This window comes from Cynocephalus volans, chromosome 17 (assembly GCF_027409185.1).
Source record: "Cynocephalus volans isolate mCynVol1 chromosome 17, mCynVol1.pri, whole genome shotgun sequence".
NCBI classification, from domain to species: domain Eukaryota; kingdom Metazoa; phylum Chordata; class Mammalia; order Dermoptera; family Cynocephalidae; genus Cynocephalus; species Cynocephalus volans.
Window position 1 is genome coordinate 42,888,452 of NC_084476.1, and position 18,052 is coordinate 42,906,503.

At 40.6% G+C, this 18,052-nt stretch overlaps 1 protein-coding gene across 13 annotated transcripts in view; it reads left to right on the forward strand.

Moving 5' to 3' along the window:
• Positions 1-3,091: 3,091 nt before the first annotated feature.
• Positions 3,092-18,052, forward strand: part of UBAP2 (ubiquitin associated protein 2) — a 123,275-nt gene continuing 108,314 nt past the window's right edge. For 5 of the 13 annotated variants that reach the window (XM_063081897.1, XM_063081898.1, XM_063081904.1 and 2 more), the window contains exon 1: positions 3,438-3,712. In XM_063081897.1, the coding sequence (XP_062937967.1) occupies positions 3,587-3,712 (126 nt within the window). In that variant the 5' untranslated portion in view covers positions 3,438-3,586. Of the gene's footprint in view, positions 3,162-3,437; positions 3,713-3,751; positions 3,885-18,052 lie in introns of those variants that run through there. The other 8 variants (XM_063081899.1, XM_063081903.1, XM_063081908.1 and 5 more) reach the window with 5 other exon arrangements.

The window sequence follows — 18,052 nt, forward strand, 5'->3', positions numbered from 1 at the left end:
ACACTACAGTGTTATTAGGGAGTCTTTTTGGTCACTGCATTCAAAGGTCAGCATGCCTACAGCTTAGCTGGTTTGGGGCATGAACACACCTCAGAAACTGATGTGGTATATTCCAAATTGTCATTGTCAGTGGACAGCCAACCAAAACAACATAGGGTCCTCTGGTCAATAATGCATTCACTTCTTTGGAGGAAAGACTTAATGAGAAGAAATTCTTAAAATAAAAATAAAATAAAATAAATGAAAACAAAATTAAAGAGAAGAAATTCTTTTTTTTTGACAGTTGGCCGGTATGGGGATCTAAACCCTTGACCTTGGTATTATAACACCATGCTTTAACCAACTGATCTAACTGGCCAGCCCCCTGAGAAGCCAAATTCTAATCAGAAGCTTGTTTGGCTACATAGAACACAGTTGAGAGAATCTTGGGTGATATTTATGGCTAATAGGCATGGAACACCCATATCTATCTGCTAAAGGCAGAAATCTGCCAAGGTGACCAGAATGTTCCATGTGCTGGTTAGGCCACTCTTTTCCCTGTGTGATATATATTTTTGCTTCTTAAGGTTCACTTTTTAAAAAATTCTATACAGACTGTACCCTCTTATCACATTTAGGGACGGTATAATGCATTTATTACAATTATTTGTTTTAGGGCCAGCCCGTGGCTCACTCGGTAGAGTGCGGTGCTGATAACACCAAGGCCACGGGTTCGGATCCTATATAGGGATGGCCGGTTTGCTCACTGGCTGAGCATGGTGCTGACAATTATTTGTTTTACTATGAGTAGGTTAGACTTGAACTGTGATTAATCGTCTACGTTGTAAAAATTTTGCTTTGGAGTTTATATGCTTTGATTGTATCTTCCTAAGTCTCAGCCATCTATTACTGATTGTTTGTGAGGAAGAGTCTCATCTAAGAATGACTAATTTCACCCATGTTTACTGACTTCAAAACCTAGGCTTCTGAGAATTTCTCAAGTGTGTTTTCCATGACATTATGGTCTCACCTCAGTTCAGCCAAGAAGACTTAAGGAAATAAAAACTGGTAAAAGGGATGGTGATGTCCTTTGCAGTCACAGGATATTAAATTAGTTTCAGAGTCAATGTCTTAGAATCAGGCTGGGTGGAAAAGCAGAGTGATATCCCTTGGGGAAGACTATTGTAAGGAGTTAGTTCTATTGCATCCAGTTTGTAATAACTGTAGTCAGTGACATTTTAGGGATTTGATGCCCTTATTTTTTCTGATCCTAGGTCCTAGGTAGGACTTCTCCCATGATAAATGGTAATTTAATAAAAGCACCCAACACAGTGTGCCTGGCACAGCAAATGCAGATGTTTTTGACTATGAAAATAACAGAAGAAGAAACTGAGGCCTGGAGAAATGATACAGTTTATACAAGGTCACAGAGCTAACATATGGTTTCTGGTCTCCCTTTTCTTTTTTTCTTTTAATTGTGGTAAAATATATATAAGGTTTGCCATTTTACCATTTTAAAACATACAATTCCATGGAATTACATTCCCGATGCTGTGTGGCCATCACCTCCATCTATTTCCAAAACTTTTTTGTCATCCTAAACATAAACTCTGTACCCATTAAACAGTAACTTCCTATTATTCCTTCCCCTGTTTCTGGTAACCTCTAATCTACTTCTATCTCTGAAATTGTTTTTCTTTTTATTTTTTCTTAATTGACTCATGATAATTGTATATATTTATGGAGTACTGGTATCTCTTTTCTTTCTTTTTTTTTTTTTTTTGAAGGCTGGCTGGTGCAGTGGTCTCCCTTTCCTTAAAGTTAATCTTTAAGTAATACACCAGTACTTTCTCCAAGTAAAAACTAAAACATTAGACTACAGTCCCTTTGGGCCAGCACCCTCAATCACAAACCTTTTTCCACTCTTCAGAGACAGGGCACTGAGTTTACCAGGTTTGCATATATCCTTTTAGAATCTTTTTCTCCTAGCTCTTTCCATTAAATCTTTGACTCTGGAGGGTGGTTTTTATCTTTGACTCTCCCACACATTTCTATAGGGCAGGAATACAAAGAGGACGAAGGCAGAACTGACCACACACACTCCTAGCTCTCTATCAAAAGGGGAGAGATAAGATACATCTATACATGAAAGTTCATGATAATAAGTTCTATTTGCTATAGGTACAGCCTGAACATTCTTTGATCAGTTCAGATGAGTAACAAAGGCTTACCTTGAATTGGGCAGGACTGTTTACGGTTTCCATTGTTTTACTTCAAGCAATTTAACATACAAGTCTATTAGTAACTAGCAAGTTAGCAATTAGCATAGTGCCTTGAACAAAACTCCGTGTAAACTAATTCCTTTTCTACCTTACTTAGACATGTTGGACCCGAAGGGTACTAACGGTGTGAAAATAATTACGTTTATTGAGGGTTTACTATGTACCAAGCAGACACTTCACATAATCTCATTTAATTTTCACAACCCCAGTGAATTGGTGTTATCACAGAAGAAAGGTCACATCGAAGTAAGTCCTGCTGGACATCAAAATCTGTGCATGTAACTGCCTGACAGACTGCCTTTGAGGATCAAATAGACCAGTAAATGAGAAAATACTTTATAACACTATGCTATAATTATTAACCACTATCATGTATTCTTAATTCGTGAAGTTAACCACAGGTCAGATCTTACGGAGAGGAAGTCATTCAAATTTCCAAAACAAAAAACCTGGTTTGGGTCTCTTTAGCCAGGAAACAACTCTCTCAGCCTTTTATCCTTAAAACGTGGCCAATCTCTGCCTCAAGGGGTTGATTATACGATGTAATAAAAATGGTTGTAAAACGGGTGACATTGAGTTCAATAAGTGTTAGTCTTTTCACGCAGAAGGGGCTAGGGAATGCAGAACTCGACCCACATTGAACAGGACTGACGTCGCATAGCCCTCCCGCCTCCTGGAGGTTCTCCGTGCACCGGGTTCCGATCCCGGCCGTTGGCCCTTTCCCGCGCAGGGGGCGGGAGCCACCGAACTTGATAGCGGAACCCCACGCTCTGCTAGGACTACACCGCCCAGCAGGAGTCACACTCAGCCAGCTGGCAGGCGGCACCCACTACTGTGAGTCCCAGAAGCTAGCTCCGCGGGCTTCGGACCCGGCCTTCCCTGGCACCGAAGCGTCTGGCGGTGAGTGATGCACCTGCAGGGGAAAGGCTGCGGTAGTGAGTGCCTGTGCCGTGCAGCCTGCTGGGAGTCACACTCCCCTGGTGCACCGTTTGGGAGGCCACGCTTGCTTTGAGAGGTTGGGCCACGTCACGTGACAAGAGGAAAGTGGCCGTAAGGGAGCCACTTTTGGGTCTTGTGAGGTCATCACAGCGCGACAACAAGCTGCAGTTGCGAGCACCCAGGAAGCCGTGGGTAACACCCTTGATAACTCCGAGGTCGAGAAGTGCCGTAAAATCTCCCTTTGCTCTTTTCCCTCGTCTCCCCCCACCCCTGCACTGTTGGCTTCCCACGGTTGGGGTGGGGACAGTGACTGGAAGAGGCGGCGGGCTCTCCGAGCGGGTTTGGGAGCCGCCCGCGAGCGACGTCTAGTAGCTCCTCCCTCGTCCATGACGCCGAAGTCACGTGAAGGGCCGGGCCGCCCCTGCCGCCGCGGCCGCTTTGTAAGAGGCAAATTGGCAGGTAACGAGCGGCGGCGGCAGCTGCGGGTCCCGAGTCCAGCGACAGCAGCAGCGGTAATTGCCACTCTCCCTCTCTCTCCTTTCCTCTTCCAGGACCCTGAACGCTGCAGCGTGCGTTTTCTAGTCCCGTGTTTGGCTCTTCTGAATCCCCAGCCCCCTTCAGGCTGCCCAGTGCCCACCCGTGAGGACCGGGCCGAGCTTCCTTCTCCGGCTTCACGCTTTCTCAGTATGTCCAGGCCCGGGGGCCCTCCTTCCCCTCCCTCTCGGGCTGCCCTGTGCTTCTTCCTACCTTCTTTCATCCTAGTCCGCCCGGCCCCACCCAGCCCCAGGGGGGCGCCTTCCCCACCCCCGCTTGGGATTTCTGCCCGGGGGGGTGTGGTTTTCTCTATCACCTCGGTCTCTGCCTGTAGGCTGGAGCTTCCCCGCCACGCTGCCCCTCCGCTTCCACGCCGGCCACCTTTCCGCTTCCACGCCCGTCGCTCGTCCCGGGACTGGCCCTCTTAGAGACCAACTTCTGCGCTCTCTAGGCTTTCCCGGCTTACCCGGAGGCATAGTTGAGTTCTACTTCTCCTTTTCGTTCTGTAGGGCTCTGGTTTCAGTCAGGACTCAATTTTTTTCCTCACTCCCAGTTCTTGGAGTCTAGTTGGTTCACAGTTTATTCTTTTCTTCCATATAGGTTTGAGAGCGCTTTGTAAACTGTAAAGCGCTGTTGAAATACATATTCAAAATGTTATTCTTTATTGGTGCGGTACAACTCAGTTTTCTTTGCCTCCGAATCACTTATTCGGCCTTCTCATCTTTTCCCCTGAGTTTTCAATCCAACTAATTGCCCAGGTATCTCAGCTGTCACCACTCTGGTCTCTGATCCTTTTTCTCTCCAGGAGTTGAGGCCATCATCATCACTGTTATTTTCTGTTTGACATAATCCTGTATAGTTTACTACCATCTCTATCGGATATTGTTTCTGTCTCACATCCACGATATACGGTATGCCAGTATTTAGGCTTAATATCTCCAGCACCTGTGTATCCTAACAGTTGAAAGCTTTTAAAGGTTTCCATAAGGTGTCTAAAGATCATTTTTTATTTAAGGGCATATAATTAACTTTTTGGGTGAACCCAGTTCTTATATTTCTCTTCCACTTTAGCAGCACTTTTTTCACCAAGGGGTATGCCACTGGTTAGTGTGTGCCTCACTTTTCTCCGTGAATTGCACATTCTTCATAAGCGTCAGTTTGTCAAATAAAGGTGGAAGGAAGATGAACATCATAGCTAAGCTCTCCTGTATCCTGGGCATTGTGTAGGTACATTGCTATGGTCCTCATCTATCTAGGGAAAGGGAATAAAATCTACTCTGGAGATTATAGAGTCTTCCAGTACACCAACATCTCTTACCTGCCTTTGGAGCCCCTTGGCTATGGCCATCCTCCCGTTGTTGTGAAGGCTTTTCTCATGATTAGGCAAAGGTGATTAGTTTCCCACACTAGTCTTCTGCTTGCTGCCGGTGTGCTCCTCCTGATTTTCCTACTTATGACTAGTTCACACGTGTGATGCGATTTCCCCCAACCCCTGTCCTGCTTGTTTCCCCCAGCTCTGATTTCCTCCCTTTGCTTCCCTGTTCCCTCTGACCCTCAATAATGAACGTTTCAGAGAAGGGTGGTTTCTGTTGTGATTGAAATATGGCTGGAAGTGGTGGCATGAGAGAGAATGAAGACATGGGAAAAGGTTGTGGTAATTGCCCCTCCTGCCTGTTTCCCTGCTGCTGTAGTTTCCTTTGACGGCACTCTTCAAATGTGGGCTGGACCATGTAGTCAAATGGAGCTGCCTTTAAAACTATACTGGAACAGTAGTAACACCTCTGCTCCCCTTTCCTGGTAACTGGTGGAGCCTGTGCCATGGTCACCCGGGGTGTCTTTCTTGGTATCCTGAGTGACTTTTTTGTTTGGGAAGAAATGGTGGGAGAATATGAAGGAGAATAGGTTTATTTCAGTATGTGCTTGTTTTAATGGGAACTACTTTATATCTGTACCCCCTTGAGTATAAAATGTATGTAGAAAGTATAAACCTGACTTGAGTGTTTGAAGTGGTCTGAAGTGAAGCCTTTACTTTTAAAGTGTTAGCCTTGAAATGTTGATTCTCAGTCTTTTTTTTTTTTTTTTTTTAATGATGACTTATTAACATTTCCTTTGTTATAAGACACTTTTTGGGGGGTGTGTGCATAGGTTTAATGCCTGCTCAAAAGAATCAGTCTGCATGAATTCACAGATTGTGAAGTTCCTCTACTCTTAAGCAGATCTTGTTTGTTTATTTCTCCTTATGAGGTAACCTGAATGTCAGCAAATACCAGTTTGCTCTTAGTTGTTAATTGGAGTAAACGGAGTGTCCTTAAAAGCTAAGTGTTATGACAACCGTGTTGACTGGTGAGGTGGTAGATCTGTTAGATCTTAGAAGCAGCTGTTGTTGTTTTTCCCAAGAAAGGAGAGTGGAGGTGTAACCTAAGGAAGGCAAAGAGAGGGAGGACCTGTAAGGAATATCACCATGTAAACCTGTGGTAGATTTTGAAGTAATTTTGACCAAACTATGAAGTATTTAGGAATAGAATCCTTTTTTTCCCCAAAGTCAAGGAACCAAATTTATCAGGCTAAAGATTAAGGCTGGCTGGTTAGGTCAGTTGGTTAGGGCGCCACCTTGTGATGCCAAGGTCAAGGGTTTGGCTTCCCATAACAGCCAGCTGTCAAAAAAAGAAAAAAAAAATTAAAAATCCTAATGTAAACTGCTTATGTTGGTATTTCCTACTTTTTTTTTTTAGTTTTATTGATAGTTTTTCTCCCAGAGATGCTGCATGTCCTATACTTTTTTAAGAAAGGAAATTATTTTAGTTTTGAAATTCCTTGGCATAGGCTTTGAAGACCAGGTTTGTGAATTTCTGGCTGATGTAGCATGTGTACTAGAATGAGTTTCAATTTTCAGATAACTCATTTTCGTACTGGATTTATGAGCTCGATTGAATTGGAACTCAGTTAACTGTTTGAAATTGAGGTATGAAATAGGGCTTATATTAAAGAATAGGTGTTTCATTTAAGACTAGGCAGTGTCATTTTAAAAGCTATTAGGAGGGGCTGGCCAGTTGACTAAGTTAGTTAGAGTGTGGTGCTGATAACACCAAGCGCCTGTACCTGACAGACATCAACACAAAAAACAACAAAAACTTCATGGAAAGATTCGTATTATCTTTAAATTCCATTTTTCTACAAACTTTTTGAAGCATGCTTGTATTTAATTGGGTCTAAAACTTTAAAAAAATGAATACTTTTTTATTTTTATTTTTTATTTAAAAAATTTTTTTTGAGAATACTTTAAAAGATTGTTTATAGAATACTTTTAAAGATTATTTCATTTGGATTTAGACCTTTTGCTATAACGTTGTTTCTTGCTATTGGTGTACTGTCATTAACTTGTTTTCAAGATGACACTTTAGGAACTTTCTCATTTAGTTATATTGTACATACACAAGCCAGTAGTACCTAGTACTTTCACCATTTACACAAATGTTTTTCCATGTAGTCTCAATCTTCTCATGAGATCAGTACTAGTAGACTTATGAAGACTTTTGGAGGCTCAGAATTGCTTCCTGTTAATTAATGGTGCCTTTCTTTCGACCTTAATTCTCTCCCACTTCGTCCCTCCCTCCCTTCTCCCTTCTTTCTCTTTTTTCTTATTTCTCTTTTTCCTTTGTTCTCTCCTTTCTCTTTTTGTGCCTTCTCTTCCTTCACCTCCCAAACAAAACACTCTCAGTACTTACTGAAACTGAACTGAGGAGGTCGTGGGCCCCAGTCTCTTTGTGTCTTCTGACTCTACTTGCCACCATAACATGCTGTTTCCCAAGCAAATAGATTAAAACCTAAAATAGCTTTGAAAATGTGTAGGCTTGGACAAGGAATATAGTGTCACCTGTATTATGTGCATATACCTGGCTGGACTGTGTGCTTTTGAAGGGTGGGATTTTTCATTTGGTAAGTGTTTGGCATGGTCAAATCATTAAACAAGAGAAAAAGTGGGCTTAAAAAAATAAAGGTTTAACTGAAATAGGGTTTAGAAGATGATGATTCAGGGCCGAGCCCGCGGCTCACTCGGGAGAGTGCGGTGCTGGGAGTGCAGCGACGCTCCCGCCATGGGTTCGGATCCTATATAGGAATGGCCGTGCACTCACTGGCTGAGTACCGGTCACGAAAAAGACAAAAAAAAAAAAAAAAAAAAAAAAAAAAAAGATGATTCAATTTAGGATTGAATTGGCAAGGCTATCTTTAAATTGTTTTAAAGACCAAGTTAGTTTCCCCCTCTCTTTTCTCAGATTAATTTATAAGTTTCCATTTTAGTGTAGGTTTTTGGGCTAGCCTGTCTGGCACTATTTTACTTATGAAAATACATTTTAGAAAATTTTTAAAAATACAAAATAAAAATGACTTACGGTTTAAGATTTTAGTGTAAACCCTTACTCTTTTTTCTTTACACAAAGTATATACTTTAAAAACAGTGGGACCATATTTTGCACACTTACTGATTTTTATTAAAAAATACAGGATACATACCATAGAAAGTATATGAGGTATAAAAACACACGTAAAGTTTTAAAAAACAAAAATAAGATGAACAGCTAAGAAATAGAACATTACTGCTACCTGTGTATGCCATCTCCCAAGATGTTCTTTCCCTCTTTCCCAGAGGTAACCATCACCCTAAATTTTAGGTTTTAGAATAATTTTTACCCATGTATATATCTATAAACAATATATGGTATAGTAGTGCCCATTTTCAATCTTGATCTAAATGTAATTCTATGATTTTCATAATACTGCTTCTTTCACTCTTACATGTTTGAGTTTCATCCATGTTGATTTCTTAGAGCTATCAATCATTTTCAGTAGTAAAGTACAGTCACACATCGCTTAACAACAGGGATATGTTCTGAGAAATGTGTCTTTAGGTGATTTCATCATTGCATGAGCATCACAGAGTGTATTTACATGAACCTAGATGGTATAGCCTCGAAATTCTATGGCACTACTATCGTATATGCTGTCCTTTGTTGACAGAAACATTGTTTGTGGAACATGACTTTATTCCATTGTAAGGATATGCCACATCTTATTTGTCTATTCTATGGTTGATGGATATTTGTCTCACTTTCAGTTTTTCGCGATTACAAATTGTACCAGTCTCCTTGTGAACATCTGTCCTCCTCCAAAACAAGTTCAATTTCTTAAGGCTGTATATAACTGGGAGTGGAATTTGGGGGTTGTATGTAGGTTATGTGTAACTTTTCTAAGTAATGTTAAACTGTTTTTCATGGGTTGTACAATCTCAGCTTCCTCATCTGAACCACTGAACACAGAAAATTGAGTGACTTTTTACAACTCTCTTGAGGATGGTATTCTAGATTTCTAGGGAACTTCAGTCCTTTACGTACAATGGATACCTTGGGCATTGGGACTTAATTCTCAACACTGTATGGAAAAGGGTCATGTGAATAAGAGTTCTTCCATGTTTGTCAACATTTGATGTTACCTTAATTTTTTTTTTAATTTAATTTTTATTTTTTTTTAAATTTTATTTTCTCGATATACAATGTGGTTGATTATTGTGGCCCATTACCAAAACCTCCCTCCCTCCTCCCTCTCCTCCCTCCCACCCAACAATGTCCTTTCTGTTTGCTTGTCATATCAACTTCAAGGAATTGTAGTTATGTCTTCTTACCCCCCGTTTTTTCTCTTTTTTTTTTTGGTGTGTGTGTGTGTGTGCCCGCGCGTGTGTGAATTTATTTATTTTTAGCTCCCACCAATAAGTGAGAACATGTGGTATTTCTCTTTCTGTGCCTGACTTGTATCACTTAATATAACTCTCTGAAGGTCCATCCATGTTGCAAATGGCAGTATTTCATTCGTTTTTATAGCTGAGTAGTATTCCATTGTGTAGATATACCACATTTTCCATATCCACTCATCTGATGATGGACATTTGGGCTGGTTCCAACTCTTGGCTGTTGTAAAGAGTGCTGTGATGAACATTGGGGAACAGGTATACCTTCGACTTGATGATTTCCATTCCTCTGGGTATATTCCCAGCAGTGGGATAGCTGGGTCATATGGCAGATCTATCTGCAATTGTTTGAGGAACCTCCATACCATTTTCCATAGAGGCTGCACCATTTTGCAGTCCCACCACGAATGTATGAGAGTTCCTTTTTCTCCGCAACCTCTCCAGCATTTATCGTTCAGAGTCTTTTGGATTTTAGCCATCCTAACTGGGGTGAGATGGTATCTCAGTGTGGTTTTGATTTGCATTTCCCTGATGCTGAGTGATGTTGGGCATTTTTTCATATGTCTATTGGGCATTTGTATATCTTCCTTAGAGAAATGCCTACTTAGCTCTTTTGCCCATTTTTTATTGGGTTGCTTGTTTTTTTCCTGTAAAGTTGTTTGAGTTCCTTGTATATTCTGGATATTAATCCTTTGTCAGATGTATATTTTGCAAATATTTTCTCCCACTCTGTTGGTTGTCTTTTAACTGTTAATTGTTTCTTTTGCTGTGCAAAAGCTCTTTAGTTTGATATAATCCCATTTGTTTATTTTTCCTTTGGTTGCCCATGCTTTTGGGGTTGTATTCATGAAGTCTGTGCCCAGTCCCACTTCCTGAAGTGTTGCTCCTATGTTTTCTTTAAAAAGTTTTATTGTTTCAGGGTGTATATTTAATTCTTTAATCCATTTTGAGTTGGGTTTAGTGTACGGTGAAAGGTATGGGTCTAGTCTCATTCTCCTGCATATTGATATCCAGTTCTCCCAGCACCATTTGCTAAAGAGGCAGTCTCTTCCCCAGCGTATAGGCTTGGTGCCTTTGTCAAAGATCAGATGGCTGTAGGTGTGTGGGTTCATTTCTGGATTCTCTATTCTATTCCATTGGTCAGTGTGTCTGTTTTTATGCCAGTACCATACTGTTTTGGTTATTATAGATTTGTAGTATAGTTTAAAGTCAGGTAGTGTTATGCCTCCAGCTTTATTTTTTTTGCTCAGCGTTGCTTTGGCTATGTGTGGTCTTTTGTTATTCCATATAAATGTCTGGATAGTTCTTTCCATTTCTGAGAAAAATGTCATTGGAATTTTGATGGGGATTGCATTGAATGTGTATATCACTTTGGGTAGTATGGACATTTTCACTATGTTGATTCTTCCAATCCAAGAGCATGGGATATCTTTCCATCTTCTTGTATCCTCTCTAATTTCTCTCAGCAGTGGTTTGTAGTTCTCATTATAGAGATTTTTCACATCCTTGGTTAACTCAATTCCTAAGTATTTTATTTTTTTGGTGGCTATTGTAAATGGGCAGGCTTTCTTGATTTCTCTTTCTGCATGTTCACTCTTGGAGAATAGAAATGCTACTGATTTTTGTGTGTTGATTTTGTATCCTGCTACTGTGCTGAAATCATTTATGAACTCCAAGAGTTTTTTTGTAGAGTCTTTAGGCTGTTCGACATATAGGATCATGTCATCTGCAAAGAGGGACAGTTTGACTTCATCTTTTCCAATCCAGATGCCCTTTATTTCCTTCTCTTCTCTGATTGCTCTGGCTAGTACTTCCAACACTATGTTGAATAGGAGTGGTGAGAGTGGGCATCCTTGTCTAGTTCCTGTTCTTAAAGCAAAAGCTTTCAGCTTTTCCCCATTCAGGATGATATTGGCAGTGGGTTTATCATATATGGCTTTAATAATGTTGAGATACTTTCCCTCTATACCTAACTTATAGAGGGTCTTTGTCATGAATGTAACATTGAATTTTATCAAATGCTTTTTCAGCATCCATAGAGATGATCATATGGTCCTTGTGTTTGATTTTATTAATATGGTGTATGACATTTATTGATTTGCGTATGTTGAACCAACCTTGCATCCCTGGGATGAATCCCACTTGATCGTGGTGAATTATTTTACGTATGTGTTTCTGTATTCTGTTTGCTAGTATTTTAGTGAGGACTTTTTAATCTATATTCATCAAGGATATCGGCCTGTAGTTTTCTTTTTTGGGTATATCTTTACCTGGTTTTGGTATCAGGATGATGTTTGCTTCATAGAATGAGTTTGGGAGATTTGCGTCTGTTTCAATCTTTTGGAATAGTTTGTAAAGAATTGGTGTCAATTCCTCTTTGAATGTTTGGTAAAATTCTGCTGTGAATCCATCTGGTCCTGGGCTTTTCTTTGTTGGGAGCCTTCTGATAACAGCTTCAATCTCCTTTATTGTTATTGGTCTGTTCAGATTTTTTACGTCTTCATGGCTCAGTTTTGGGAGCTTGTGTGTGTCTAGAAATTTATCCATTTCCTCCAGATTTTCAAATTTGTTGGCGTATAGTTGTTTATAGTAGTCGTGAATGATTCCTTGTATTTCAGATGAATCAGTTGTAATATCACCTTTTTCATTTCTAATTTTTGTTATTTGAATCTTCTCTCTTCTTTTTTTTGTTAGCCATGCTAATGGTTTGTCAATTTTATTTATCTTTTCAAAAACCAACTTTTTGATTAATTGATCTTTTGTATTGTTTTTTGGGTTTCAATTTCATTGAGTTCTGCTCTGATCTTAATGATTTCTTTCCGTCTGCTAACTTTAGGTTTGGATTGTTCTTGTTTTTCTAGTTCTTTAAGGTGAAGTGTTAGGTTGTTCACTTGCCATCTTTCCATTCTTCTGAGGTGAGCATTTAATGCAATAAATTTCCCCCTTAGTACTGCTTTTGCAGTATCCCACAGGTTTTGGTATGATGTATTATTATTTTCATTAGTTTCAATAAATTTTTTGATTTCCTGCTTGATTTCTTCTTGGACCCATATGTCATTAAGTAGAGTGCTGTTTAATTTCCATGTGTTTGTCTAGTTTCCAGAATTTTGTTTATTGATTTCTAGTTTTAATCCATTGTAGTCTGAGAAAATACATGGGATAATTCCGATTTTTTTGAGTTTGTTGAGACTTGATAGATCACATATTAGGTCACAAATCGTGGAGAATGATCCATGTGCTGATGAGAAGAATGAATATTCTAAGGTTGTTAGATGGAATGTTCTATAGATATCTGCCAATTCCAATTGGTCTAGAGTATTGTTTAGATCTTGTGTTTCTCTGCTGATTCTTTTCCTAGATGATCTGTCCAATATTGACAGTGGGGTGTTCAGGGCCCCTGCTATTATGGTATTAGTGTCTATTTCCTTCTTTAGGTCTAATAGAGTTTGTTTTATAAATCTGGCTGCTCCAACATTGGGTGCGTACATATTTATGATTGTTATGTCTTCTTGATGGATCAGTCCTTTCATCATTACGTAGTGTCCCTCATTGTCTCTTTTTATGGTTTTTAGTTTAAAGTTTTTTTGTCACATGTAAGAATAGCTACTCCAGCTCGTTTTTCTTTTCTGTTTGCATGGTAAATCTTTTTCCATCCTTTCCGTCTTAGTCTATGTGAGTCTTTATGGGTGAGGTGGGTCTCTTGAAGGCAGCATATAGTTGTGTCCTCCTTTTTAATCCAGTCAGCCAGTCTTTGTCTTTTGATTGGGGAATTTAAGCCTTTTACGTTAAAGTTGTTATTGAAAGGTGTTGATTTATTCCTAGCATTTTATTGATTATGGTTTGGTTGTCTTAGGTGTCTTTTGTTCCTTGCTTTCTGATTTACTGTTTGTTTTCTGTGTTTGTTGGTTCCTTAGGTTGTAGATAGCCTTTTTCTTTGTTTTCTCTTCATGAATGCCATTTTTATTATACTAGTGGGTTTTGATTTTTCTTGGGTTTTTATGGCAGTGGTAGTTATTTTTCAGGAACCAAACCCAGTACTCCCTTGAGGATTTCTTGAAAGGGTGGTCGTGTGGTGGTGAACTCCTGCAGTTTTTGTTTGTCTGAGAAATATACTATTTGCCCTTCATTTCGGAAGGATAGCCTTGCAGGGTAGAGTATTCTTGGCTGAGAATCTCTGTCTTTTAGTATTTTGAGTATATCATCCCATTCCTTTCTGGCTTTTAGGGTTTGTGATGAAAAGTGTGATGTTTGCCTGATTGGGGCTTCCTTATAGGTGATTTGACATTTCTCTCTTGCAGCTTGTAAGATTCTCTCTTTGTCTTTGAGTTTTGCCAGTTTGAGTATAACATGTCTTGGAGAAGATCTTTTTGGGTTGAATACGTTTGGAGATCTTTGAGCTTCCTGGATCTGAAGATCCGTGATGTTTCCTATACCTGGGCAGTTTTCTGCCACTATTTTCTTGAATATGTTTTCAATGCAATCTCCTTTTTCCTCCCCTTCTGGAATACCCATGACTAGGATATTTGAGCGCTTAAGGTTGTCTGATATCTCTGTTAGATTTTCTTCAATGCCTTCGATTCTTTTTTTTTGGTCTGCTTGTGTTATTTCAGACAGCCCATCTTCAAGTTCAGAGGTTCTCTCTTCAACTTCTTCAAGCCTGCTGGTTAAACTCTCCATTGTGTTTTTTATGTCGCTGAATAACTTCTTCAGTTTGGCAAGTTCTGCTACATTTCTTTTTCAGGACATTGATTTCCTTGTACATTTCCTCTTTCAGGTCCTGCATATTTTTCCTCATTTCTTCATGATGTCTAGCTGAGTTTTCTTGTATCTCATTCAGTTTCCTTAGAATTATCACTCGAAATTCCTTGTCAGTCATTTCAAGGGCTTCCTGTTCTATAGGATCTAGAGCTTGAGAGTTATTATACTTTGGTGGTGTACTGTCTTGATTTTTCATATTTCTGTTATCTTTTTTTTTTTTGTTTATTCATTGTGGCAGGGGTTTCACAGTCCACAGGTTTGACACTATTGACTGACTAAGATGTTGCTATGGTTGCCAACTTGGTATGGCTACCTCAGTAACTGCTCAGCTGGCCACTAGTGCCTTGCATGTGTGGTTCCCTCAGGTCTTGGACCTCTCTGGAGAGCCACCTGTCTGGTCAGCTTGGACTCTGCCTGGCTGCTGGATCACGGGGCGGTATCGCAGGGTGTGTGGTCTCTGCTCAGCTTCCACCTCCTATGCTGGCCTTCTCCCTGTTCCTTGTGCTCTGGCCCGGGCTCCTGGGATGCGCCGAGGCATCGCGGAGCGTGAGGTCTCTTCAGAACTTCCCCTTCCCCTGCAGTATGTCTCCCTGCTCTTTGCGCGGTAGGCCGGGCTTGGGATGGAGCCGAGTGACGGCGGTGAAGCCTACCTGCTGCTGGATTGCGTGGCGGCGGCCCCCCCACATGGTGCGTTGACTGTACAGAGCTTCTATCTCCCTTGGTGGACGTGTCTGTGCTCCGTATACATTGGGTTGGGCTGCTGGATCGCACGGCAGCGGTGTGGTCCCCGTGGTGTTCCCGCCTCCCCTGCCGGACGTCTCCCTTCTCTGAGCACTGTAGGCCGGGCTGGGAATGGAGCCGGGTGCCTGCGGTGAAGCCTACCTGCTGGATCATGCAGTGGTGGCCCCACAGGGTGTGTGGTTTCTGTGGAGCCTCCGCCTCTCTTGCCAGATGTCTCCCCACTCTGTGCGCACTGGCCTGGGCTGGGAATGGAGCTGGGTGGCGGCGGTGAAGCTTATCTGCCGGATCGTGCGACAGCAGCCCCGCAGTGCATGTGGTCTCCGCGGAGCTTCTGCTTCCCCCGCAGGACGTCTCCCCGTTTCGCATGCACTTGATGTTATGTTTATAGTTTAAATCGGTTGATTTGTGGGAGAGAGTGACTCTTGGGACCGTCTATTCCGCCATCTTGACCGGAAGTCCTGATATTACCTTAACTTTTAGTTTCATCCAATTGTGGGATGTTTTAGATACATCTTTTATGAACACCACATAGCTGGATTTTGCTTTGTTAATACCAGCTGACAAGTTCTTTTTTAACTACAGCATGGAGACTATTCATATTTGTTTATAATTATGGATATTTTATATCTATTTCTGCCATCATATTTAGTCTTCTCTTTGCCTGGTCTGTGCGTGTGTGTTCATTGTTTTTCTGTCCTTTTTGCATTTTGATTTTTTTTTCTCTTTGTTTTTGGCCTAGTTTTTAAAAATCTTAAAATCTTTCCTCCAACTTTTGAAGATTTATTTTATTTTATTTTATTTATTTATTTTTTTAAATTTTACTTTTTCGATATACATTGTGGCTGATTATTGTTGCCCCTCACCAAAACCTCCCTACCTCCTTCCCCCCCCCCCACCAATGTCCCCTCTATTTGCTTGTCCTATCAACTTCAAGTAATTGTGGTTTTGGAAGATTTTTAAAAAGTTGGTTGGTTAGCTCAGTTGGTTAGAGCACAGTGTTATAACACCGAGGTCAAGGGTTCAGATCTCCATACTGGCTAATTGCTGGTTAAAAAAAAGGAAAAAAATTTCAAATCCATAAAAGCTGATGGAAGACTAATGAACACATGTACACATGCCTTTTACCTAGAGTTACTACTTAATATTTTGCCACATTGACTCACTTTATATATTGTATACATTAGCTTTTTTAAAATTTATTTTTAAAATACAAAAGAAAAAAATTATTTTTAACTTATTTTTTTATTTTTGTTTTTACTGGTCAGTACAGAGTTTGAACCCTGGACACTGGTGTTGTCAGCACCATGCTCTAACCAACTTAGCTAACTGGCAGACCTGTAAAGTGCAAGCATTTTGACATTTCTGCCTAAATATTTTCTTAGCAAGTATCTCCCTTAGACTAAAGAGCTTCTGTTATTGGGCCGGCCTGTGGCTCACTTGGGATAGTGTGATGCTGATAACACCCAAGGCCACGGATTTGGATCCCTATATACGGATGGCCAGTTAGCTCACTTGGGAGAGCGTGGTGCTGACAACACCAAGTCAAGGGTTAAGATCCTCTTACCAGTCATCTTTAAAAAAAAAAAAAAAAGAGCTTCTGTAGCAAAATACCACAATAGCATCATTATATGTAGGAAAATGGATAATGATTTAATAATATAGTATGCATAATATGAAATATCTTTTTGGGGTGGGCAGCTGGCCAGTATGGGGATCTGATCCCTTGACCTCAGTGTATTGTAATACCACGCTCTAACTAACTGTGCTAACCAGCCAGCCCTTTTCTCTTTTATTTTTGGGTGGCAGGGGCAGTGTGTAATACCAATAAGATCTAAATCCACATGCACATTTTGCCAGGTGTCCACAAAATATCTTTTTGTAACTTTCTTTCCTGTCCAGTCAGGATTTCTGTATTTATATATTGTCACCAAAGTATATTCTTAAATGGTAATCTATTTCTTTTTTTAAAAAGTAATTAATTTATTTTTGGTGGCTGGCCAGTATGGGAATCTGAATCCTTGACCTTGGTGTTATAAGTACCGTGCTCTAACCAAGTGAGCTAACTGGGCAGTCCAGTAATCTATTTCTTAAGTGGACATAATTACCAGTCAGATCATGTGATAAACATGACATAACTACTGCTGTTACTTAGTTCAGATAATTCTCACCAGTGTAAATGCTAATTTATTGTAGCATAAGTGTAACTTTTGGGGGCTTTTGGACTAAAAATATTCTGTGTATCCTAAATACTGCTGTGCATACCCCAGGTTTTGAAACAGTGATGACAGGTCTTTTGGTTTATGGGAATGAAGCCAAACTATTACATTAATAAACACTTTTGGTAGTATATTCTGTTTTATTTCTGTGAAGTGCTGAGAGTTTAGGTTAATCTAGATTAGGCCTGAATGATTTTTTTTTTTTTTTTTTTTTTTGTCTTTTTCGTGACGGCACTCAGCCAGTGAGCCCACCGGCCATTCCTATATAGGATCCGAACCTGCGGCAGGAGTGTCGCTGCGCTCCCAGCGCTGCACTCTCCCGAGTGCACCACGGGCTCGGCCCATATTTTTTCTTTTTAACCTCCTAAATGCTGCTCTGCGGGTATTCACTTTAACCAAGATTTATTGCTGCTACTTGTCAGGAACCGTTAGTTGCTAGGGATACAGATGAATAATGCACAGTGCCTGTTCTCTAGGTGTTTCCATTCTGGTGGGAAGAAGAATGTAGTTTAAGTATGGTGCAGTAGGAGTCCAGGATGCTGCTGGCAGTGACAGAAAAGCCCTGTCAAATTGAGCCTGGGTATTCAGTAAGTGTACCTTGAGCTGGTGGGGAGGCTGAGCCTTATTTTTCCCAGGTTCTTCCTATAGGATCACATATGGCTAAATTCCTTGAGTTATAATTGTTTGTTTGTTTGTTTTTTTGACCGGTAAGGGGATCGTAACCCTTGGCTCAGTGTTGTCTGCACCACACTCAGCCAGCGAGTGCACCAGCCATCCCTATACAGGTTCCGAATCCATGGTCTCAGCACTATAAGCACTGCACTCTTCCCGAGTGAGCCATGGGGCCGGCCCGAGTTTTAATT